A 25,333-nucleotide genomic window follows, 5' to 3' on the forward strand; every position below is an offset into this window, starting at 1 on the left:
AGGCCTTGTGGGAAAGTCCTTTAAGGGGGGAGAATGTAAAGTGTGTGCTGGTTGAAGGTGTGTGAAGTGGAATTTGAAGTGTAGCGAGTGGAAGGAAGGGGGAGAACGAATTTAACAAAATGATCAATATAGGGCGTTTTGGGATTCCTTTAAATGAAATGGTGCGTGACGATGTAATTGGGAGCAGTCTGAAGATGAATAAAGCAGTGTCATTTTTGAGTAATTCCTTGTAATAGAAATTTGTTAGTGAATAAGTTAGTTGCAGAGCTTTTTTGTGTATAAATAGTAAGTCAATTGTAGTTAAACAGTTGTTAAAATTGCTTGGCAAAACTAAAGTGTTGGAGCTTTAGAGATTGCTTGAAAATCTCCCCAAGAATTAAAGTATATTCTTGGGCCATCATCTCTCTTCCATTTGTTCTTGTTTTCATTTCTGCAAGTTGTTTTCTTCCGTTGCATTTATTTGTTCGGGTTCTCATTCAAGTTGGAGTAGCAAGAGGGTACGTGACATTGCTCATCAATCAAAAGTCAAATTCTTTTATATTTATTTTCAGACAATATTATTGGTGTGCACATGCGCATGTACATAAATACAAAAAGGAATATTATTGCTTTTAATGAAACTGATTTATAAAGGAATAAAGCTTGAATGGCACTTCTAAAATCCCGAGTATGTTGGCTATATATAACCACTCATGACATAAAATCCTAATCCTTTGATAGTACAATATTTTATTTCAAACAATCGAGACCATACAATCCTTGGAACGCTTATGGCATAACCAAACTCCAATTTCTTGAGGGATGAAGATCCCATTATCGAAGAAAGCAATCAACTGGTTTGGTTTCCAACTTCCAAGTGCATGTCAAAGCTTCATCCTGTACATACTTGACTGATTTGACACATAAAAGAATCACAACTAATCTAAATATGATCAGTAGAATGAAGGATTTACATAATGTTACCTGTCTAAGGCAGCTTGGCTAATAGGAATCACACCAATTGGGGATATGAGAGCATCCACAGGAATGTCATTTGGAGTGACTGCTATAACTCCTTCATCCATTATCTGCACAGAATATGACAGCACAACTGCAGAAACAGACGCAATCATTTCAAGTGACTAGCATACCCTTATAACCAGGCTATAAGACCTTAAGCAATTGTTTAAAACGAGAATTCACCAACTACTTATCCAAAAATAAAAAAGAATTCATACATACCAAGGAGGGGTTGCTTCCAATCCCTTGCCTTTGCAAGCTCTTGGTATTTTTTCAGGAAGGTATCATAATAACTATTGATTTTCATCAAACAAAGCAACATTAGTTATGCATCACTTTAACATGTAAATTGTAATTGGCGTATAAGAGTAAAAGGTCTATTTCATCTAGAAATAAAAGAACTTAAATTCCTTTAAAATGCATGAGAGAGAGAGAGAGAGAGAGAGATTTCCTTTACAATAGCAGTTCCAGAAGTTGGTTCACCAATTATTTCAGAGGCTAAACCATACCAACAAATAAATGCATCTGGAGTCTGAATGAATACCGATACTTTAGGAGCTTAAAATAGAGATTTTATATCTAAATGAGCACATGATATCGGCTACCCTCAGCACCCACAATTTCAGAGGCTAATAGAAGTTTAACTGATAGGCCAGGATTCATAACTATACCCTCCACCACGACCCAGGCGCCTTCCAGATCTGTCAAATGCTAGTCCTGAATGTAGAAAATGCTATTATCTACATTTTGGTTTGTGAAATTGGTGAGCATTTTATAATCAAATCAGAAAACAGTAAGTTCTACCAGGCAAGAGGAACAAATCAACTGGCTCATTTGTTAGCATAACTGCACCAAAAGAAATCCTTGTAAGTGTCAGGCCATGTACATATATTTAGATGCATCTATAAAATGTAAAATTAGGCCTACAAAAATATTTGAATGGGAGGAAAATGTATAAAGGTTGGCTAGGTTCAGGTGAATTGAGTGTGGAAGTTGTTTCGTGAGAACAAGAGAGATAGGTTATAACATTTAAAATAGTTACCATCTTCACGTTCGTTTCCATCACTATCCACTGGAGCTGGTTCTAAGATGTCCATTGAATTTGCAACAAGATCATTAATACATGAGATTCTCAGCATGCGCATGTGACAATTCTTGTCCTCCACGCGTGGAACATAAAGTATTTTTCCCCTCTGTGTCTGGCCATCTTGAGTTAAATATAAAAAGGTAAGTACTTCCCAACACGTGATAGAAAAATATGCGGTAAGCAAGAATTCATGAAAGTAATAAAGTCACACAACATCTTGTTTCATGCTAAAAGTGAAAGTCATAAACCCAAGGTTTGCAGCCCGGAGAAAGTGGTGGTGGTTAGTACATGAAAATAACAAATCGACTGGTTTAAAGAACAAGACTTTCATGGGAAATTTCCCCCTGGTAATCTTATCTACACGTTTTGTTCAAGCAATTACAACATAGGTGTATCTAAAAATTAGGAGCATCATGTCCTCTTCATACAGAATCTCTGAAGAGCCAAGCAGTCATTCGTGCCAAGTAATTCAAATCACAACCACTTCAGGTAAATCTACTCCCAAACATTAACAAAGGAGAATCATTCATGTTTATTTGATTTCTTGCCTGTCTACCCAACAATGGTATCCATAAACCCCCTCTATCTGGGTGAAGCTGCCAGGATAATTTCACCAGCTAAACTAGAAGGATTAAGAATTACTCCATTTCTTACCCGCAATAAAGTCTAAACGCCCTCATCTTAGAAATCACGAAGAATGTCTCATTCCCAAAAAATAATAAGTAGGATAGATCACACACCTCCAGTTGGATTTGACAGAGTTTCAGACAACAATTTTGATGTGTCAACTTCCCGCAAAGCACTGCAGCTTATATAGGCACACAATCTCCTACTAGATTTAAACCATGGAGATTCCAAAATAATACTCTGAATGGCATTGTCTGAACAAAACAAAGAACACAGTAAGACCCATGTGCCAGAAACAATGTAAGAAACGAAGGGTAATAACAGGTGTAAGTACCTTCTTGGGATCTGAGGTCGGGCTCCATAGCCTTGAGGGTCTTGCGGATCCTGGATCGGAGCGCTCGTTTTTGCTTGAACACGGAGTCCAGATGTTCTTGTTCTGTGTTCTTGTTCATCGTCGAGAAGGTAACGGTGGATGGAGTCGCGTACGAGGGTGGGCAAGAGAGAAGCGTCTTTGGTGCTGGTGCTGGTGAAGGTCTGGTGCAGGGTTGGTGCATCAGCGCTGCCAATACGCGTTGCTTCACCTGTCGGATTAGCCTAGTGGGTCGGCTCTCATAGTGCTTTACCCTCTTTAAAATTCTCTTAAACAATATAAGATTTTTGGGAGGGAAGCCCATCCCAGGAGGGTCCGAACTTTGGAAAGCCCAACCACGAAGCCCGGCTCGAAAGGAGGGAGCTAAAGATCCTAGGCCATAGAAAGGCCCAAGTCCAAAGGGGGCCAAGTTACGAAATTACCAGCTTAAGGGAGGAAGTTGGGAGACCTGGGTGAGAGCATCGGGAAGCGAGTGCAAACCAACCCGGGGTGGCCTGTCAATATCGGGCTCAGGAGCATCAGAGGGAACATCCCGGGAGTCGGCGAATTGACAAACCAAATCACTTTCCCAAACGCACGCCAACATTCAGACAGCGACACGAGCCCGATCCCAAGGTCATAGATCCAACCCCTACCAGTATCAGAGAAATTGGCGCGACGGCACGTTCCGCGTACAAAAGACGATTCGCCCACGATCTGGCACACACCTATATGGCAAGGATGTAACACCCGGACCCATTGAAGCTCAATTTGTTTTTTTTATTTATTTAGTTATTTTGTTTTAGTTTATTCTATTTTATTTTATTATCATTATTTTATTCACACGTTACATCCGCACGTTTCATTCTTTCTGTCTATTTTTCTTTTTCCCCTTAAGTTTCCCTCTCGTCCATGGCATGCATGATCACACACGTCTCTAATGTTTTTTTTTTCATCCACTCCACACACACGCACAACTCAGTTTTCATCAACAAGCACGTCTCCCTCATCCCTCTAGGGTTTTTTTTTTTTTTGTTCAATCACCAATATAAATACACACATACTTCCAGCACGAAGAAACCTCACGCCGCTGCCCTGCCACGCAAAACCGTAGCCAACCACTCCTCTTTGCAAGCAGCACCACCCTCCAGCCCGGTTCTCAGCCAATAGGAAAAAGACCACCCCCATCGTGAACCTCAGTACAGACCACAACCAACTACCACTCCACTGCCGCAAACGAGACTGCCGAGACGCAACTTGGCGTCATTTTCCGAGTGTTGCTGCATCAGAAAAACCAGCGCCCTTGTGCACGCAGCCGAACGGAAACCACCCCATGCAAGCTTCCCCCTGCACGACGGAAGCCTCTAGCCTTTGCCCAGCGCCTTGTAGAACCATAAGCCACTGTGCCCAGCCACGCGAAGCCTCCGCCCAACGTCTCTCGCAGCCTCTGTTGCAAACCACGGATTTCCCCTATTTTTCCTCCCCGAAATATAGTAGTTGCACCACGGACAACCCCCTATCCTCCACGCCATCACCTTCCTTGAAGCCTAGCCTCCATGTTCTCAACCCCTAAATCAACCCCTGCATGACCTTCACCACCGCAAGCCTCCACAGGAAACAGCCTGGCCCAGCTATCGCAAGCACGTTCGCGCTGCCCTCGCTCTCTCTCACCGTGTTGTTCTCTCTCTCTCTCTCTCTCTCTGTGCTCTGCCGAGTTCACCACCTTCCACCGCACCGAGCGCCACACCCACCACCGCCAACCTCAGCCAGCTCCATACGTTGTCGCACGTTCCCTTCCCTCACGGTGTGCCTCTGCTGCGTAAACTACCTCACGTAGTATGAGCATGTTTTCAAATAGCAAAGCTTACTATATAGTATTCTGATGACGTTATATTTTGGAGTTTATAAATATATTGATGAATTGTGAGTTTTAAGTTATAGGGAGTAACTCTTCGATTCTTGCGGGACCGAGGCGTTACAAAGTAGGTGGCAGCATGCAAAGACCCATTCCGCGAACAAAGGACGGCTCGCCCGCGATCTGACACACACTAGCATGATAGGGAAGTGGCGGTCAGACAGACCTAACATGACTAATGTGGCACGATCTCCCACTATGCCACAGACGGACCCCTACTGGAGAGACAGAGAATGAGTGGCGGCAAGCCTGACACTTGACATGCCACGATCTCCTTTACGGAAGAACCCAAATCAAGTATAAATAAGGGAGAACCCTTCTACGAGGGTCTCTTGACTCAATCTGTCTAATAATCTTACCATGCTATGCATTTCTCTCTTCTTGGCCAAAGAATAACCCACTGACTTAGGCATCGGAGTGACCCCGGAAGTCACCAGAGCCTCCCTTCCTTCTTAGTTGCAGGTGACGTGGAACTTGGGCTTTGCGAAACTACTTGGGCTACGAAACACGACATCAACAGTGGCGCCTTCTGTGAGATTTATTTTTCCATAAAAGCGTGTACTTCACATGCTGGCAGTGATGCAGGCCCAGGCTACGAGAAGGGAAGATCACGAGGAAGAAACGATGGAAGCGCAACTTGCATGCATGGAGGAGACCATAAGAAAACTGACAGAGGAGGCGGGGACGCTCCGCCAGGAGAATGCAGCCCTCAAGTTCGCAAACAAGGAGTTGGCGGGAGGGGCAGAACCAAGCGGCAACGAGCAAGAGGATTCACGGAAGGTTCCAGCGGATACTGCGGCGGAAGAAGAAAGGCGCGAAATACACCTTAAAATTTGAGAGTTGGGGGACAAATGTGCAAAAATTCAAAAGAAGATAGACATCCCGTCAACTATAGACCAGCTGCTCATCAGCTCTGACCTCCCGAACATTGAAGGAATCTTGGCTATGCCCATTTCTCCCAAGTTTAAAGTTCCACATGTAAGGTCATGTGGGCTTTAAAGGTTTCCAGGTGCTCCAGCGGGTCTTTGGACCAGTCGTACGCTTCCTATGAGAGGTCGTCTGTCGAGCTTTCCTGCTAACTCTGAAGGGAGCGGCCCGGAGTTGGTTTGGGGCATTGTCATCAGGAACGATAGGAAGCTTTGAGGAGCTTGCCCATCTCTTCATGATGCAATTCCTAGCCAGCCATAAAAGGAGACGCCCCGCGGTGTACCTCTTAATGGTCAAGCAATGAGACGACAAAAATCTGAAGTTGTATTTCTCGTGGTTCAATCAGGGAACGCATGACCACAGATGATCAAGACGGGAAGATCACATTAGCGGCGCTCCTGGGAGGTATCTGGCACTGAATCCGTTCATGTCCGAAATAGCACGGAAGAACCCCACCACGCTGAGAGAGTTCATGGACCGAGCAAATGAGTTCATTAATGTAGAAGACACCCTGGAGGCCCTGACAGTCCCACGATGGTCTGAGTTGGAGCGAGCCTGTATAAAGGCATCAGGGCAACGACCCAACCATGACAACAGTGGAGGAGAAAGGGGGCGAGCGTCGGATGTGAATAGAAAGAGAGAAGCACCAACTCGAAGCCGGGGAGGGAGCCGCGCCCATGCCAACTTAGCAGTGGAAGGGAACAATCGCGTGGGTTCTAAAGGAGAACATCCCCGGGCGGTAGAGAGCCGCCCGTACTCTAAGTATCACATGAATCATCGACACAGCACGTGCGACTGCCACACCCTGAAGAAAATTAAAGAAGAAGAACAGAAGAATCGGGTGGGTCGGTTGGGGAATGAAAAGGATTGGCCCAGAGGGGGAAGTCCCACGAAGGCAAGGGGCCAGGGACGGAAGGTGAAGAAGCCCCACCGAGGAGGATGGGCGACTTAGAGAAATCAACACAATCACAAGAGGGTATGCGGGAGGTGGAGGCACATCGTCGGCTCGAAGGGCACATGCCCGGAGGACGCGTTACAAGGAAATGTTTAGTATGGAAAGGGGTGAAAGCAGGCCGAACGATGTTCTGGAGGCACAGCAATAACCTTTGACGAAAGGGATGAAGAAGGCATCCTCCACTCGCATGATGATGCATTGGTGGTAATGATGCAAGTGGCAAACTTCAGAACCCGAAGGATCCTGGTCGACAATGGCAATTCGACCGATATCCTATTTTGGGATGCTTTTGTCAAAATGGGCATCAACTCGGATCGGTTGCGCCCGACCATAATGCCCCCCTCAAGGGCTTCACCGGGGACGTTGTTCAGCCAATAGGGGTCATTACTCTTTCATCTGGTGGGAAGGGAGCCCATAACCGCAACCACTATGACCGATTTCTTGGTTGTCAAGGCCCCATCCTCCTACAATGCAATACTGGGATGCCTCACCCTGAACAGCTTGAAGGCGGTGACGTCTACCTTTCACTTTAAGGTGAAGTTTCCCACCGACTCGGAAGTCAGCAAAATCTGCGGCGAACAGGTCCTGGCTCGGGAATGCTATGACTAGGAGATGAGGCATGAGGCCAAGGTCATGGCAGCCATTGGAGTACTAGAAGAAACGCTCGAGCCTGGACCACCCCTAGTCTTGACCGAATGGGACGGGGAAGTCCGTGAGGAATAGGCCATCCAGTAGGTTGTGCCCAATGAACCCCTAGAGCTCGTGACAATAGACCAGCAGGAACTAGGACGGCAAGTCTGGATCGGCACTAGGCTGGGCCCGAATATGAGAGCAGCGCTAATATCTCTCCTTATCGAACATTGAGGTGTGTTCGCCTGGACCCACAAAGACATGCTCGGGATTGACAACTCTATTATCGAGCATCGGCTCTGCATCGACCTCTAACGGCATGGAAAGTCAAATAGAAACGGGGTAGTTTTAGCGCTGAGAAGTATGGGGCGATAGCCGAAGAAATAGATTGGCTCCTAGCTACAGGGTTCATCTGAGAGGTCCAGTACCCGGAATGGCTCTCAAATGTAGTCTTGGTAAAGAAGCCCAGCAGAAAGTGGAAAATGTGTGGACTTTACCAACCTGAATAAGGCCTGCCCGAAAGATAGCTTCCCTCTACCATGCATCGATCAGATAGTGGATTCAATAGTAGGGCATCCCCTCCTCAGCCTTATGGACTTTTTTTCGGGTACAACCAAATAAGGATGAATCTGGACGACGAAGAAAAAACAGCATTCATTACCCACCGACGGCTCTACTGCTACAAAGCAATGCCCTTCGGTCTGAAAAATGCGGGGGCCACCTACCAACGGTTAGTCAACTGAATGTTCAAACAGCGGATCGGCCACAACATGGAAGTGTACGTGGACAACCTATTAGTAAAAAGCAAGGAGACCCAGAAGTATTTATCAGACCTACGAGTTTCTCTGTCCTTTGACAGTACCGGATGAGGCTTGACTCGTTAAAATGTGCGTTTGGTATGGAGACAGGTAAATTTCTAGGATACATGGTCTCGGAGAGAAGGATCGAAGTAAATCCCAAAAAAATAGGAGCAGTGATGACAATGCCTTCCCCACGTAGTGTCCATGAGGTCCAGAGATTAGCTGGGCGGGTGGCAGCCCTCAACCGGTTCATCGCCCAATCCACCGACCGGTGCCTACCCTTCTTCAAAGTCCGGAGAAAGGCACAAAATTGGGATGAGGCATGTGAGAAGGCTTTCAGCGATCTAAAGTCGTACCTCAGTCACCCTCCGCTGTTGAGCCAGACGAGACCGTGAAAGATCTTGACTATGTCCTTAGCAATGTCCCTTCACGCTGTATCGGCTGCACTGGTCCATGAAACGGGAGAAGGATAGCATCCTATGTACTATATGAGCCGAGCCTTACGGGGCACAGAAGCAAGGTACCCCTGAATGGAGATGTTGGCGTTCGCCCTTATTGTTGCGGCTCGAAGACTAAGACCATACTTCCAAGCACACCCAATTAAAGTGCTTACCGACCACCCCTTCAAGCAGGTACTGCAAAAACCAGACACCTCGAGACGACTCACCAAATGGGCAATCAAGCTCAGCGAGTTCGACGTGGAGTACTAGCCCATATTTGCGATCAAAGGGCAAGTGTTGGCGGATTTCATCCCTGAGTTAACAAATTTTCCATAAGAGGTATCAGCTACACCCCAAGGAAAACCCTAGCAGGTCTACGTTGATGGTTCATCCTGCCGAGCTGGTGGGGGAGCTAGGGTGCACATTGTCACCGAGCAAGGAGAGGAACACAACTACGCAATCAGGTTGGCCTTCAAAGTGACGAACAATGAGGCCGAATATGAAGCGCTTCTAATGAGGATGAAAATCGCGTGGTCACGGTAACTCGGAGCAGAGGAAATAGAGGTAAGAGCCGATTCCCATGTTTTGGTCAGCCAAGTTCTAGGGTAGTTTGCTACGAAGGGGGAAAGGTTGAAGAAATACCTCCAATTAGTCTGCAATGAGCGAGATTGTTTTCGCTACTTTAACCTTCAGCAGGTTCCGAGGGTGGAGAATCAGAAGGCAGACCGTCTGGAAAGGGCTATGTCTGGCCAAGAGGAACTTGACCTTCTAGAATACACCTTGACCAGGATGGTCGAAGCCCCATCCATCAGGAGGGAAGTGTCTGTCACAACGCCAATTCCCCTCGAATGGGCGACGAACATCCAAAGGTTCCTGCAGAAAGGGCAACTGCCCATCAACTCGGAGGAAGCGCAAAAGGTCAAGAACAGGGCGGCCCGGTTCACACTGCTTGAAGGAGTGCTGTACAAAAGGGGTTTCTCAGAGCTGCTCCTTAGATACCTCTAACTGGAAGACACCTAGTATGTATTGGCAGAAATTCACGAGGGAATCTGTGGAAGCCATTCGGGAGGGAGGGCATTAGCTACAAGAGTAACCCAGGCCGAATACTACTGGCCTTGTTCCTTCAGAGATGCGGAGGAGTTCATCAAAAAATGCCTAAAGTGTCAGGAACACGGACCTGTTCTCTATTGCCTAGCAGAGGAATTGACCTCAATCATGGCCCCGTGACCTTTCACCCAATGGGGCCTGGACTTGATTGGCCCATTTCCAGTAGCAAGAGAGGGGCAGGTTTGTCATGGTCACGGTCGACTACTTCACCAAATGGGTTGAGGCAGAAGCACTCGCAAGCATCACCTCCTGGACCATAACAATGTTCTTGTGATAGTCGGTAGTCTTTCAATTCAGTATACCACACAGCCTTGTTTGGGAGAACGGGAAACAGTTTGATTGCACAAACTACCGAGAATGGTGTATAGAACTCGAGATTAAGGTAAAGTATTCCTCACCGGGCCACCCCCAGGCCAACGGGCAGGCCGAGGCAACCAACAAGACTCTCCTCTCCAGCCTCAAGAAAAGGATCGGGGCGCACAAAGAAGCGTGGGCTGAAGAGCTCCTGAGCATGCTTTGGGCATACCGAACTACTGTCCGAACCCCCACAGGCAAAACACCCTTCGCCCTCACTTACGGGAGTGAAGGTTTAATTCCTATGGAAGTTGGAATGCCCACATTTCGTATCCAATACTTTGACCCAAACACGAACAACGAGAGGCTAGCTGAGAACCTAGATGCCCTGGAAGAGAGAAGGGAGGAAGTAGCCATCCGAACGGCAAGTAACAAGTGAAAGGCAGAGCAATATTTAAACAAACGGGTCAGATCACGGTCCTTCAAGGTAGGCGACATGGTGTTACGAGAGATGGGAGTAACCACTCCGGAAGAAGGAAAGTTAGGGGCACGATGGGAGGGGCCTTACGTGGTCACCGCGAGCAACTGACCCAGCTCCTACCGCCTCAAAGAAAGTTAGGCATGACTGTAACGCCCCGTTCCCGAGGGTCCGGAAAGTTAACTCATATAACCTGATAATCAACTCTAACAAGGCTAGAGTACTTCCAAATTCAAGGATATATATATTTTCCCAAACCTCAAATCAACGTAAATACTTCAATTAAATAAACTATATAAACTCATCTATCCAATTTTCAATCCAGCAACTCAAATAAAATCAACTCTTCTTCATGTCTCAAATAACAAACTAGAAATAATGAAACATTAATATAAGTCTCCATAAACTGTCTAAATCCACTGAAGCAAACTTAAGAAATATAAATAACTTCCAACATCAACATTAATACCACGAAATACCCAACAACCATTCACTGTAAATCTTCTCCATAAACTCTAATACTGATCCTCAGCTGAACCATCAATGTCATCTGAAATATTATGGAGATAAGGGGGCGTGAGTTATCAACAACTCAGTAAGCAGAGAACATATACCAGTGTATAAACATGAGCATTTACAGAAATCAGAATGCAGAACAAAACATTTTCATTTTCAGAGTGCGGACGCAGAACATGTTATCAAAATATCAGAGTGAAGATTTAGAAATAATTTCATTCAAAATATTCTTTGGCATAGCATAAAAGATCATCATCATCATCAGAACATCATATCAGAACGGAGGCCATGTATAATCCCCATGGTAGGGTTGTGCATCTGCGGATAGCCGAGCAGAACATGAAACACTCTGTCACCAAGGTGTGCACTCAAAACAGAGACCACTACTATAACCCGTGGCAGGGCCGTATCCACTATTATTACCTGTGGTTGGGCCGTATCTACTATTATTACCCATGGTTGGGCTGTATCCACTATTATAACCCGTGGTTGGGCCGTATCCACTATTGTAACCCGTGGTTGGGCCGTATGCCACTATTATCACCTGTGGCAGGGCCGTAACTGAACAGAACAGAAACATAATCAAATTCAGAATCAGAGAGTTATGCCAAAGGTTTTCAGAAATCACGTCTTATCCAAACAGAGTACTGAACAAAAATCTTCGGAACAGAACAAAATCATATCACAACATAATTTATGCACAAATTTCATATTTGCTCTCATTTTCAAAGTTTAGAAACAGAATGTCAAAAAATAAGCTCATGTCTACACCAGTCATGACAGAAAATACTTTCTTATTAAACAGAATCTCCTGAGTAATGTAGAACAAATAACTGAGGTAGTTTAAATTTCTTTTCATAACAAAACATGCATATTTTCCAAAACGGACCTCAGTTCATTTTATTTAATGCAAAGTCTAGCATAGGAACCCCGCTTACCTGAACTTCTTAGCTTTTTCGGAATTCCTAAAAAACGTCGAACAATAATTAATCGTCACCTATAAAATAATCACGTAATTCTCATAAATTTCTAATTAATCACGTATTTTGATATTTAATCATCAGCTTATAAAATAACCTATTTAATTCCTCAAAACCTAAAATTACAAATCATCACTTTCTAAAATCGTCAATGCTAACTTAATACTAATAACATATTCTTACTTTAAAAAAATATAATTTAGTATAATATTCGAGCTATTTTTAAAATAATTCATAAAACTTAAATTCTTAAACTAAGTTTCATTTTTTTTAACATAGTAATTTTATTAAATTCTACTAAATAGATAAAAGAATATTAACAAAATATTAGTCCAGTTAAAGATCATTTAAAAATACAGAGTTACAACCTAGCACATTAAAACATAAGCCCATTGGAAACATTAAAACACTGCATAAGTAAGGCCCACTGGCCCGTTGTGAAACAAGAATCCTTCAAAACTAAAACACACGGGTAAAAAAAAAACCCATGGCCACTCGAGAGAAACAGAGGGCTCACCGAGCGGGGGTATGCGACGGAGATGGGCTAGGTGGCTAGCAGGGTCACGGCGGCGCAACAGGAGGCTCGTCTGTGGTGGTGCGACGCCGAAGGATGAACTATGGGGCGGTGCAACCATGGTGTTGCTTGGGCTGGGGAGTTCTGTTACGTCGAAAAAAAAACCGAGAGCGAGAACAGGGGCAACGGTCGTGGGCTATCGGAAAGGAGTAGGTGCCACGGGGGAGAGCTGGTCGGCGGTTTCTGGCACCGTGGGGGTGGTGCTCCGACGTCCTATAGTGGTCGGTGACATGGCTGTGTTCTCTGGCAAGGAGATGCAACGCTGAGAGAGGGAGAGAGAAGGGTGGCGACGCTACTGGTTTCTGGGATGGAGTGGTGCGACGGGTTGGAGGTGGGCGTGTTCTGGGCGTGGTGGTTGCGGTTTCTCTATTTCCGGTGGCTGCTATGGAAGAGGTGACTGCATGCTCTGTTTCGGACGTGCAAAAGCAGAGGTGCTTCCGTGAGGGTGTTGGACGGCCACGGGGATGGCTGAAAGGTGCAGAGATCGGGTTGCCGTTTGCATGGGGAGGAGTTTCTAGCGGCGGCAGTGTTGGGTAAAATCTCAGTGCTTGGGAAAAACATAATCATCTATATATATGTGAGGTGAAACCCTAGAGAGTCGAGAGAGACGTGTGTGTGCATGCATGCCGTGAACGAATGCATGTGTGTATGCATGCTGTGCGGCGGAAAAAAAATAAGCCGTGCGAAAAAAAAATACAATAAACGGAAAGAGAAGGAAACGAAAAAAATATATATATAAAACAAGAGGGGAGAATAAAAAAAAAAATAATAATAATAATAAATAAATAAATAAATAAATTAACGGCATAGATCTCCATATAAATAAACAAAAAAATCACAGTCCAACTATACCAATCTTGGATCTGGGTGTTACATTCTCCCCCCCTTAAAAAAAATTTCGTCCTCGAAATTTGCAAGTACCACAAACAAGGCCTAAATATTTATCCACTACAAACAACTCATGCCTACCCCAAACGTCGATTATATTGCTGCACTAATTAAATAATCCAAAAATTGTCGAACCTAATATTTCAAATCCTAACTCTCCAATATTATCGATTGTATTCTCCTATAATATCCTTAGCCATACACGTTCGCACATACTGCCTTATCAAATTTAGAAAATAAACCTCCATAATGCAATTAAAGACCAATTAATAAATTCCAAAATCTCCACCTAATATAAAACCTCATTAAATACCGAAATACACTCTCAAACTATTATATCACTACAACCACGCTTCCGGTGTTCACTCTAACAACTTATAGTCCTAAAACATTGAACCTCAAACACATACGTCGGAAAAGAACTAACCTCCACATTTAATCAGTCTTTACCAGCTAAGCCTCACAAATAACCAAAAGAGAACTCCCAAAATAATATTTAAATCTCTAAGTAATAGTACAATCAAATGCTCCAAAAATTAAGTCCTAGGTAACTCAAGTCACGAATTCCCGAATCCTTAGAAGATCTACTTCCAACCATAAATTTTCCTAAACTCCTCACTTCCAAAACACATACTAACTCATCAAACACCAAAAGCTAGAGCCTCGTAGATAAAAAAAAATATTGGGTCTAATCCCTTTGAAAACCTTTCCACCAAACCACAATATTCTAATCTATACAACTAGAAAAGTTTCATGCAATCATGGTTAATCCAACTCAACTAAAACAAAAGCTTTCAAGGAGAAAAAAAAATAGTGGGGTACCTGTGATCGCATTGTTATCGTCCTCAACATCTTCAGCTGTCAATGCAAACACTCGAGCTGGTCCCATTCTACGTTGATTGTTTCCCTGTGTCGTCTGACGGGGACCTGGAGGTGTATTGGTCTTATTCTTGTCGTCTGACAGTAATGGGCATTCTCTAATGAAATGGCCATTCTTTCCACATCGGAAACATGACCCATTTTCCTTTCTACACTCCCCAGTGTGTACGTGGTTACAAAACTTGCAGGGGTTATTTGATTGATAACCTTGCATTTGCTTTTGTCCCGAACTGCTTCCATCATTTCTCTTCTTCCATGGCCCTTGATCCATACTAGAGGATCCATGTGGAGTAGCTCTCTTTCTCTGTTCTTGCAATTCAGCACCCCTTTTGAGATTCTGCTCAACTAACATCGCCTTGTGCACTAATTCTGAAAAATTCTGAATCTGAAATATCATCACACGTTCATAAATCCTGTAGTTCAAACCTTCCTCAAACTTCCTAGTCTTTTTCTCCTCATCGGGAATCAAGTATGCGGCGAAACGTGATAATTCCGCAAACCTTGCAGCATACTGGCGCACAGTCATGGTCCCTTGCACCAAGTTAGTAAACTCGCGAGCTCTTGCTTCCCTATCAGCCTTAGGGAAAAATCGATCAAAGAAATTCTGCTTGAATTGAGCCCAAACAATTAACCCAGTCCCCTCAGTTTCCCTGATAACTTTCTCAGAATTCCACCATCTCTTTGCTTCTCCAGATAGTTTGAAAGCTGCGAACTTGACTTTTTGCTGATAGGTGCACTCCAAAACACCAAATATTTCTTCAATGTCTTGTATCCAATCTTCCGCAGCGTTCGCATCGCCTCTTCCATCAAATATGGGAGGATGCGTTCGATTAAATTGTTCGAACGTGCAACCCCCACCATTGTCATCTTCGTTCAAATCTTCAAGAGTTCGAACTCTACGACGAGCAGCCATCCTGAAAGTCTAAACTCGGTGAAACACTCTAAAATGAAAGAAAACGAAAATACCAGGTAATTAGAATAAAATAAGAGGATAAATAAAATATGCATATAAATACATATACATATATATATATATATCAGATAACTATGCAAATCTGACATCACTTAATACACACGTATATCACTAGAATCTATAACCTCAAAGTTCCAAATTCAATTCCTAACATTAGCAAAATCTAAAACCTCAATTCCCATCAAAATCAATCATAAGGTTCTTGGAACTCAAACTTAAATATCTACATGGCTATCCTTAAAATCCTCCAATTCCTATATTGAAATTTCCACATCTTATGAACTCACAGATATCTGAACCTCCAAGGTCTACAGTATGCAGAATTCAAACCTGTCTCTGATACCAACTGTAACGCCCCGTTCCCGAGGGTCTGGAGAGTTAACTCATATAACCTGATAATCAACTCTAACAAGGCTAGAGTACTTCCAAATTCAAGGATATATATATTTTCCCAAACCTCAAATCAACGTAAATACTTCAATTAAATAAACTATATAAACTCATCTATCCAATTTTCAATCCAGCAACTCAAATAAAATCAACTCTTCTTCATGTCTCAAATAACAAACTAGAAATAATGAAACATTAACATAAGTCTCCATAAACCGTCTAAATCCACTGAAGCAAACTTAAGAAATATAAATAACTTCCAACATCCACATTAATACCACGAAATACCCAACAACCATTCACTGTAAATCTTCTCCATAAACTCTAATACTGATCCTCAGCTGAACCATCAATGTCATCTGAAATATTATGGAGATAAGGGGGGTGAGTTATTAACAACTCAGTAAGCAGAGAACATATACCAGTGTATAAACATGAGCATTTACAGAAATCAGAATGCAGAACAAAACATTTTCATTTTCAGAGTGCGGAAGCAGAACATGTTATCAAAATATTAGAGCGAAGATTTAGAAATAATTTCATTCAAAATATTCTTTGGCATAGCATAAAAGATCATCATCATCATCAGAACATCATATCAGAACGGAGGCCATGTATAATCCCCGTGGTAGGGTTTTGCATCTGCGGATAGCCGAGCAGAACATGAAACACTCTGTTACCAAGGTGTGCACTCAAAACAGAGACCACTACTATAACCCGTGGTTGGGCCATATCCACTATTATTACCTGTGGTTGGGCCGTATCCACTATTATAACCCGTGGTTGGGCCGTATCCACTATTGTAACCCGTGGTTGGGCCGTATGCCACTATTATCACCCGTGGCAGGGCCGTAACTGAACAGAACGGAAACAGAATCAAATTCAGAATCAGAGAGTTATGCCAAAGGTTTTCAGAAATCACGTCTTATCCAAACAGAGTACTGAACAAAAATCTTCGGAACAGAACAAAATCATATCACAACATAATTTATGCACAAATTTCATATTTGCTCTTATTTTCAAAATTTAGAAACAGAATGTCAAAAAATAAGCTCATGTCTACATCAGTCATGACAGAAAATACTTTCTTATTAAACAGAATCTCCTGAGTAATGTAGAACAAATAACTGAGGTAGTTTAAATTTCTTTTCATAACAAAACATGCATATTTTCCAAAACGGACCTCAGTTCATTTTATTTAATGCAAAGTCTAGCATAGGAACCCCGCTTACCTGAACTTCTTAGCTTTTTCAGAATTCCTCAAAAACGTCGAACAATAATTAATCGTCACCTATAAAATAATCACGTAATTCTCATAAATTTCCAATTAATCACGTATTTTGATATTTAATCCTTAGCTTATAAAATAACCTATTTAATTCCTCAAAACCTAAAATTACAAATCATCACTTTCTAAAATTGTCAATGCTAACTTAATACTATTAACATATTCTTGCTTTAAAAAAATATAATTTAGTATAATATTCAAGCTATTTTTAAAATAATTCATAAAACTTAAATTCTTAAACTAAGTTTCATTTTTTTTAACATAGTAATTTTATTAAATTCTACTAAATAGATAAAAGAATATTAACAAAATATTAGTCCAGTTAAAGATCATTTAAAAATACAGAGTTACAACCTAGCACATAAAAACATAAGCCCATTGGAAACATTAAAACACTGCATAAGTAAGGCCCACTGGCCCGTTGTGAAACAAGAATCCTTCAAAACTAAAACACACGGGTAAAAAAAAAACCCATGGCCACTCGAGAGAAACAGAGGGCTCACCGAGCGGGGGTATGCGACGGAGATGGGCTGGGTGGCTAGCGGGGTCACGGCGGCGCAACAGGAGGCTCGTCTGTGGTGGTGCGACGCCGAAGGATGAACTATGGGGCGGTGCAACCGTGGTGTTGCTTGGGCTGGGGAGTTCTGTTACGTCGAAAAAACAACCGAGAGCGAGAACAGGGGCGACGGTCGTGGGCTATCGGAAATGAGTAGGTGCCACGGGGGAGAGCTGGTCGGCGGTTTCTGGCACCGTGGGGGTGGTGCTCCGACGTCCTATAGTGGTCGGTGACATGGCTGTGTTCTCTGGCAAGGAGATGCAACGCTAAGAGAGGGAGAGAGAAGGGTGGCGACGCTACTGGTTTCTGGGATGGAGTGGTGCGACGGGTTGGAGGTGGGCGTGTTCTGGGCGTGGTGGTTGCGGTTTCTCTATTTCCGGTGGCTGCTATGGAAGAGGTGACTGCATGCTCTGTTTCGGACGTGCAAAAGCAGAGGTGCTTCCGTGAGGGTGTTGGACGGCCACGGGGATGGCTGAAAGGTGCAGAGATCGGGTTGCCGTTTGCGTGGGGAGGAGTTTCTAGCGGCGGCAGTGTTGGGTAAAATCTCAGTGCTTGGGAAAAGCATAATCATCTATATATATGTGAGGTGAAACCCTAGAGAGTCGAGAGAGACATGTGTGTGCATGCATGCCCTGAACGAATGCATGTGTGTATGCATGCTGTGCGGCGGGAAAAAAATAAGCCATGCGAAAAAAAAATACGATAAACGGAAAGAGAAGGAAACAAAAAAAAAATATATATATAAAACAAGCGGGGAGAATAAAAAAATAAATAAATAAATAAATAAACGGCATAGATCTCCAAATAAATAAATAAATAAATCACAGTCCAACTATACCAATCTTGGATCCGGGTGTTACAATGACGGCACGTTTCGCGTACAAAAGACGGTTCACCCATGATCTGGCACACACCTACATGACAAGGAGGTGGCAGCATGCAATGGCCCATTCTACGAACAAAGGACGACTAATGAGGTGGTCAGACATACCTAACATGACTAATGCGGCACGATCTCCCACTATGCCAAGGACTAACACCTACTGGAGCGACAGAGAATGAGTGGCAGCAGGCCTGACGCCTGACACGACATGATTTCCCTTGACGGAAGAACCTGAATCAGGTATAAATAAGGGAGAACCCTTCTACGGGGGTCTCTCGACTCCATTTGTCTAATAATCTTACGATGCTCTGTATTTCTCTCTTCTTAGCCAAAGAATAACCCACTGACTTATGCATCGGAGTGACCCCGGATGTCCCCAGAGCCTCCCTTCCTTCTTAGTTGCAGGCAACGTGGAACTTGGGTTTTGAGGAACTGCTTGGGCTGCGAAACATGATATCAACAATTTTATTGACCACCTTAAACAATTTTTAGGATATTGCAAATCATGTCTTACAATAATCCAAATTTGAACTGCTTCAAAAATCAAGGTTCATATTTTAATTAAATCTATCTTCTCCGTGACAAATAAAAAAATGCTCTCGCATAGTGCGTTCATGTAAAAAAAACCAAAAGAAAAGAAAAAATAATTAAGGCTCGGTTTGGTTTAAGAGTTAACTCTTTTTGTATGGAAAGATGCCTCTTGTATCCAAGAGTGCAGATGAAAATATGTTAGAGCCTTTTCAAAGATTTCATTACTGCACATTCACGTGATGCCAAATTTTGGCTGACTTGCGCAACAATTTTGTTTTTTCTCCCAACTTCACAAAACACGACTGTTTTTTGCTTGAAAGAATAAAAACACTTCCCTTTCCCTCGACATCTGGTCATTCAATGTTATTTGAGAGCGCCTAGGAGCTGGTCCTGGTGATTATAATGGTTTTACATTGTCCAATCAACGTGCTACACGTATGGATTCCAGCAAGTGTAAAGTAGAATTGTTTGTAGGGAATGAATCATGTAGATCTCTTTTTCCCCCTCACCTGAGATCTCTGCTTCTCTCCTCTTTCTTCACCTCGTCTCTCTCTCCTCCAAATTGAAAGGTCTAGTTTTTGCCCCCACCCATTTTCTCCTTTGCTCTCTCTCATGCCAAAGTGAGGACTGTCACTCCCCAATTGATCTTCGTCGCACTCCTCTCGAGCTGAAGTGAGGACTCTCACCTCTCTCTCCCTTGCTCTCCTGAAGCCGAAGCCAGAGTGTAGTTAGTGCTCTGTGGTTTTATTTAGCTATTACAATTACTAAGGGCATGTTTGGGGTACAAGACAAAACACAAAATTCACATCTCATCTCATCTCATCATTACACCTTTTTCAAATCTCCATATAAAATATAATAAACAATTCAACTTTTTCAAATTTCAATACACATTTTTCAAATCTCAAAACAATAATAATATTAAAACATAATATTTTAAACTTTAAAACAAAACACAAAATTCTCATATCACCCCCAAACCTCCCGTAAATCTCCCTTGCTCTCCCAACTTGACATGTATGTAAATTTATTCTCGCTGTAAAGGTGTACTTTTATTTGAAATTTTTTAGCATTTGACAAGCACATTTCAAATTTCTCAGCAACCTTTGAATCTTGGTATTTTATAAATTTTATTGGTTACATGAATTAAATAGGTTTGGAATAAGCTAACGTTGAGAATTTTAATGCCCAATATTCCAAATCATAATGTACTACTGTTTATGCACAGTGCCTAGATATAAACTGTAATTTTTTGGCTAGAAACAGGTGATACATTTTTGTTGATGTAATGATAAGACCAAACTATCAGTTTTTTCCCAGGCCCATCCATTATTTTTAATATTGACCTATTTATATTAATGGGATTGGAAATGCAATAACAAACCACATTTAATAATTTCTAATTCATAATTAGAATGATATATATTATAATAACAAATTCAATTTTTTTTTATAATTACGGCTTTACAAAAATTCCAAAAATGTCAAGAATTATTGATTAATCTAAATTTTGAAAATTATTTGCTATTAATTATGTGATTTTAATATTGTTTAGGCTTGTAATTTATTAATTACTATTACTTTTCTAACTCAATAGATGTTTATCCCCCGGTGCAAGGAAGAAAAAACTCATGACGAAAGTGTGAAATGCCCAACAAAGGTCTGAACCAACTTGATCGCTCCGCTCTTTAAACCAAAATTTTGTGGCAGAGCTTGAAACTCCCATCATCACCGTGTTCTATGTCTTGTGTAACACCTCGGTCCCAGAAGACCTGGGAGTTAGCTTATATTACCTAACTTCATCTCCCAACAACACAATATATACATTCCAAATTCTCTTTAAACCATAAAAATTATTATTACGACCAGTAACTTTAATATAATTACTCTAAGACACCATGAAGTCTCAAAATAACCATCAACCTTCAGAATTTCCAACAACATAACCAAATAAAACTACTACATAAAACTCTAACAAAATCGAGGTACCCGAAGTACTGTCTTTGTACTTAACCCACTATGCTCGCGTAACCTTATACATGCTTTCTATTCTTGATCTTCAGTTGAAACATTCAAATATCCAAAAATATTGTGAAGATAAAGGGTGAACTATCAATAACTCAGTAAGCAAAAAACATATGATAGTATGTAAATATGAGCATTTTTAGATAGTTTAGTATGCGGAAACAAACATTTCATTTTCAGAATGCATATCCCAAAAATATGTTATCAAAACATCAGAGCGACATTTCAAGCTGTTCATATTCAAAGACCCTTTGGCATAATATGATAAGATGAACATCTTCATCTTATCATATCATTTCATATCATATTATATCGTATCATATCATATACCATGTTTAACCACGTGGTAGGGTTGTGGTATCCCGGATGGTCAAACCAGACAGTATCAGAATGTGAGACTTTTCCCTATACATTCTTGGAGCCCTGAGTGTGCACACATGAAAGAACACGTAGAAAAGTACTTTGTTTCCAAAGTAGGTGCACTCATATCAGAGATATTGGTACCAACCATATCAGAACCAAAATTAGAATCAGAACAAAATCAGAAAATCATGACATAGGTTTTTCAGATGCATATCATATCAAACAGAGTATTGAACATATTCATATCATTTTCGCATCATCAGAAATGGATTCGGAACATTTTCATATAACATGTACAAAATTTTCAGATGTCATATTTGTTCTTTTGCACATTTTAGAAAATAGCATGTCAAAACATTCTTCATGTCTACACTAATCATGTCAGAAACATTTTCTCTTTTATACAGATTTCATGTGTAATGTAGAATACATAATTGAGGTTACCTTTCACTTTTCTTTTCAAAACATATCATGCATATTTTTATAAATCAACCTCTATTTATTTTTTTTTTATGCAAAGTCTAGTATAGGAATACTGCTTACCTGAATTTTTTAGCTTTTCATAATTTTCTACAATAGTGTCGAATGGATATTAATCATTACTTATAAAAATAGTCACGTAAGTTTAATAAATTTTCAACTGAATACGTATTTCAATACTTAAACTTGAAATATTAAAATAACCTAATTTTTTCTAAAAATCTAAAATTCTCGTAAGCCTAAAATATCATAATTTCTCAAATTTATTGATATCCACTTAATTTCTCCGACTAAGACAGTAAACTCTAAATTATTTACTACTAAAATTTAACTATCTCAATTTAATACCTACTAATATAATTTAAATCCTTAAATATTTTCTATTAACCACTTTGTAGGCTAATTTAAAGTGAGCTGAAGCCCACTTTAAATAACCCCACAGTTTTCTAGAGTCAAGCTTATCGTAAAATCAAACCCAACTGAAATATAAGTTCAAATACCTCATGCTTTGGCTTATAACTTAGAGGGCAATGTTGTAATATCATAAAACAAGTGTTCTCTACTATCTACGTAAGGAGCTTACGTAAAATGCAAAAGCCACATTTTAGTTTGTACGGATAAATGTTCACTAGAGAGACCCAGGGTCGTGCAACAGAGACTCCCCTTGAGAGCAACTACGAAGCGGTGGTGAAATGGCTGAGGCGGCGGCAGTGCACTGTGGGAGGAGCAGAAAAAGTGATGAGAGAGAGAGAGAGAGCACGGCGGGACGGGAGGGAAAGAGAGGGATTACAGAGAGAAAGGTGGTGGACTTGAGGTGGCGTGAAGTTCCCGGCGACATTTTCAGTGCAGGTGGCGACGACGAGGAGGGGCTGGCAATGTGCGGTTGCTGGTTTGTGGCTCATGGTGGGGAAAATAATTCCTCAGTTTTGATGTGGTGAAAAAAGAGTACTCCTGTTAGAAATTTTTGGCGGCTGGGCGACGGTGGTGTAGGGTAGAGGTTTAAGTGGCTGGTGGTTGAGGAGAGTGAAAGAGAAGGTGGTATGGCTTGCTGGGCATGTGTGGAGTGGTTTCTGTTTGGGGCTTAAGGCAGTACAAAGCTCACTCTGTTTTTGGCATTGTCGAACAGAGGACTTGGTGGCAACGTGGAGATTGGTTGGCTGTGGGTGGAGGCTGGCGTTTTGGTGTTGGGCTCTTCTAGGGCAGCTTCCGCTGTGCAGGAGTAGTGGGTAGGCATGGTTGTCATGTCTTACACGGCTATTGGTTACAGGGTCACGGGTTTACTTCCTTCATGGGTGTATCCATCAAGCAACACTGCATGGTTGTGCAAGGAGTTGGAAGGCAGACTTGGTTGGCTGGAGGCGCATGAGCGAGGTGGGAGACAGAGGTGGAAGAGAGAGATGTTAGGCTAGGGTATGGCTTGGGTGGCAAGACTCATAGAAACTAGAGAGGTCATGTATGCGTTAGGTGAGAAGAAAAATAAAAAACTGTGAAATAAAGTGACGGAGAGGAGCAACCGTCAGGTGGGTGTAGGGTTGGTCGACGTGGGATGTGGCCTTGGTGTGTGAACGTGGGATGCAGGTGGTTCATAGTGCTCGTTAGGTATTACTCCAACATGGCTGCAGGAGGAGGTTGCTGGTTGTTGACTGCTTGTGGTGCTTCCAGGACATAGGGACGTGGGGGAGGGAACGTGGAGGCTGAGAGGTTTCAGGCATGGGAAACTGGAGAGGATCCAGAAGCTGTTGGGGTGGTGTGGCCGTCCATGTATGAGGTTTGCTGTGAGTGGTTTTGTATACTCAAGTGTGCGCCTATATAGATATATATATATATATATATATATATATTTATATATATAAAGCTGGAAACCCTAGAGAAGAGGAGGAAGAAACGTGCCATGGCTTGGAATTTATACACAAACTGGCCTTGGGGTTTTCTCTTGGGATTTTATTAGGCTTAAATATAGGGTTCATTTTGTAACGCCCTAATGGAAGGTCCAAACCACATGGCCTATACTCTAAAAGGACTAGTCACTGATACAATTAGAGCCTCATTGGAACCTTATAAAAAGCAATAACTTCTCATTCCCAAGTAATGTGGGATCCCATACACCACCTACCCTTATCCATATCATATGGGGTATCACAATCTACCCCCCTTAAATTCCCGACATCCTCGTCGGGTCTGTCTATTGTAGGTGGTACGGCTCAAGTCCCACATTTCTGGTTGGGATAGGCTCTGATACCATTTGTAACGCCCCAATGGAAGACCTAAACCACATGGCCTATACTCCAAAAGGACTAGTCAATGATACAATTAGAGCCCTATTGGAACCTTATAAAGAGCAATAACTTCTCATTCCCAAGCAATGTGGGATCCCATACACCACCTACCCTTATCCATATCATATGGGGAATCACATACCAAGTCTGAAAAGTTTTGAACTTGTAAAACCATAACCCGTTCGTAGATTCGATGATTTAAACCCTCTTCAAACCTTCGGGTTTTCTTCTCCTCATCGGGAATAAAAAATGAGGCGAAGCGTGACAACTCTACAAATTTTGCAGCATACTGGCGTACCGTCATGGTCCCTTGCACCAAGTTAATAAACTCTCGGGCTCTAGCTTCCCGGTCTGCTTTCGGAAAGAAATGGTCGAAGAAGTTTTGCTTAAAGTGAGGCCAGCTCACTTCTCCAGTTCCACCAGCTTCTCTGATGGCTTTCTCAGAGTTCCACCATCTCTTCGCTTCTCCGATCAATTTAAAGGCTGCAAAATGAACTTTTTGTTGATCGGTGCACTCCAAAACACTAAATATCTCTTCGATGTCCTGAATCCAATCCTCAGCTGCATTGGAATAGCCCCTTCCATCAAAGGTGGGCGGATGAATGCGATTAAATTGCTCGAACGTGCAGCCTCTCTCATTGTTGTTTTCGTTCAAATCTTCAAGGTTTCGAACTCGATGACGAGCAACCATCCTGAACTTCTTAAACTCAGTTAAACGTTCCAGGGAAGAAAACAAAACATGTAAAACATAAATACTAGCTAAAATATTTTAAAACAAGTAACAAATAAATAGATGAAAATAGTCTTTAATCAACTCACATAGTCTTTCCTACCCTCTATAGTTGTAAGCCCGACATGGCTCTAAACTGCCTTACGTCTTAGAATCTAAACCTCAAAGTCTAAACCTTAAATTAATCTTTCTAAATATCATCTCCTATATTCCACAAATTAAGCCTGTTGGATATAAAATCCCTAAACCTCGAATCTCAAAAAGCAATTACAGTGTCTTGCAAAATCTAAAACCTTAACTATCCACATAATCGTCTCTTATTCTTTAAAATTCTACACCTCAGCTTTGAAATTTCTTTGTAAACCCATAGACATCTAAACCTCCAAGGTTTAT

The 25,333-nt window shown here is 42.1% G+C and overlaps 1 protein-coding gene across 1 annotated transcript; it reads right to left on the bottom strand.

Moving 5' to 3' along the window:
- Positions 1-584: 584 nt before the first annotated feature.
- LOC108983488 (5-formyltetrahydrofolate cyclo-ligase, mitochondrial-like) lies at positions 585-3,314 on the bottom strand. Its single transcript, XM_018962599.2, has 8 exons — positions 3,048-3,314; positions 2,827-2,967; positions 2,042-2,206; positions 1,804-1,845; positions 1,671-1,716; positions 1,222-1,292; positions 964-1,090; positions 585-876 (listed from the first exon to the last, which is right to left on the bottom strand). Exons 1-8 carry the CDS (start codon positions 3,265-3,267, stop codon positions 864-866), a joined length of 825 nt encoding a protein of 274 aa, XP_018818144.1. The 5' UTR covers positions 3,268-3,314; the 3' UTR covers positions 585-863.
- Positions 3,315-25,333: the final 22,019 nt, after the last annotated feature.

The sequence above is a fragment of the Juglans regia genome, chromosome 9 (genome assembly GCF_001411555.2).
Source record: "Juglans regia cultivar Chandler chromosome 9, Walnut 2.0, whole genome shotgun sequence".
Lineage (NCBI taxonomy): Eukaryota > Viridiplantae > Streptophyta > Magnoliopsida > Fagales > Juglandaceae > Juglans > Juglans regia.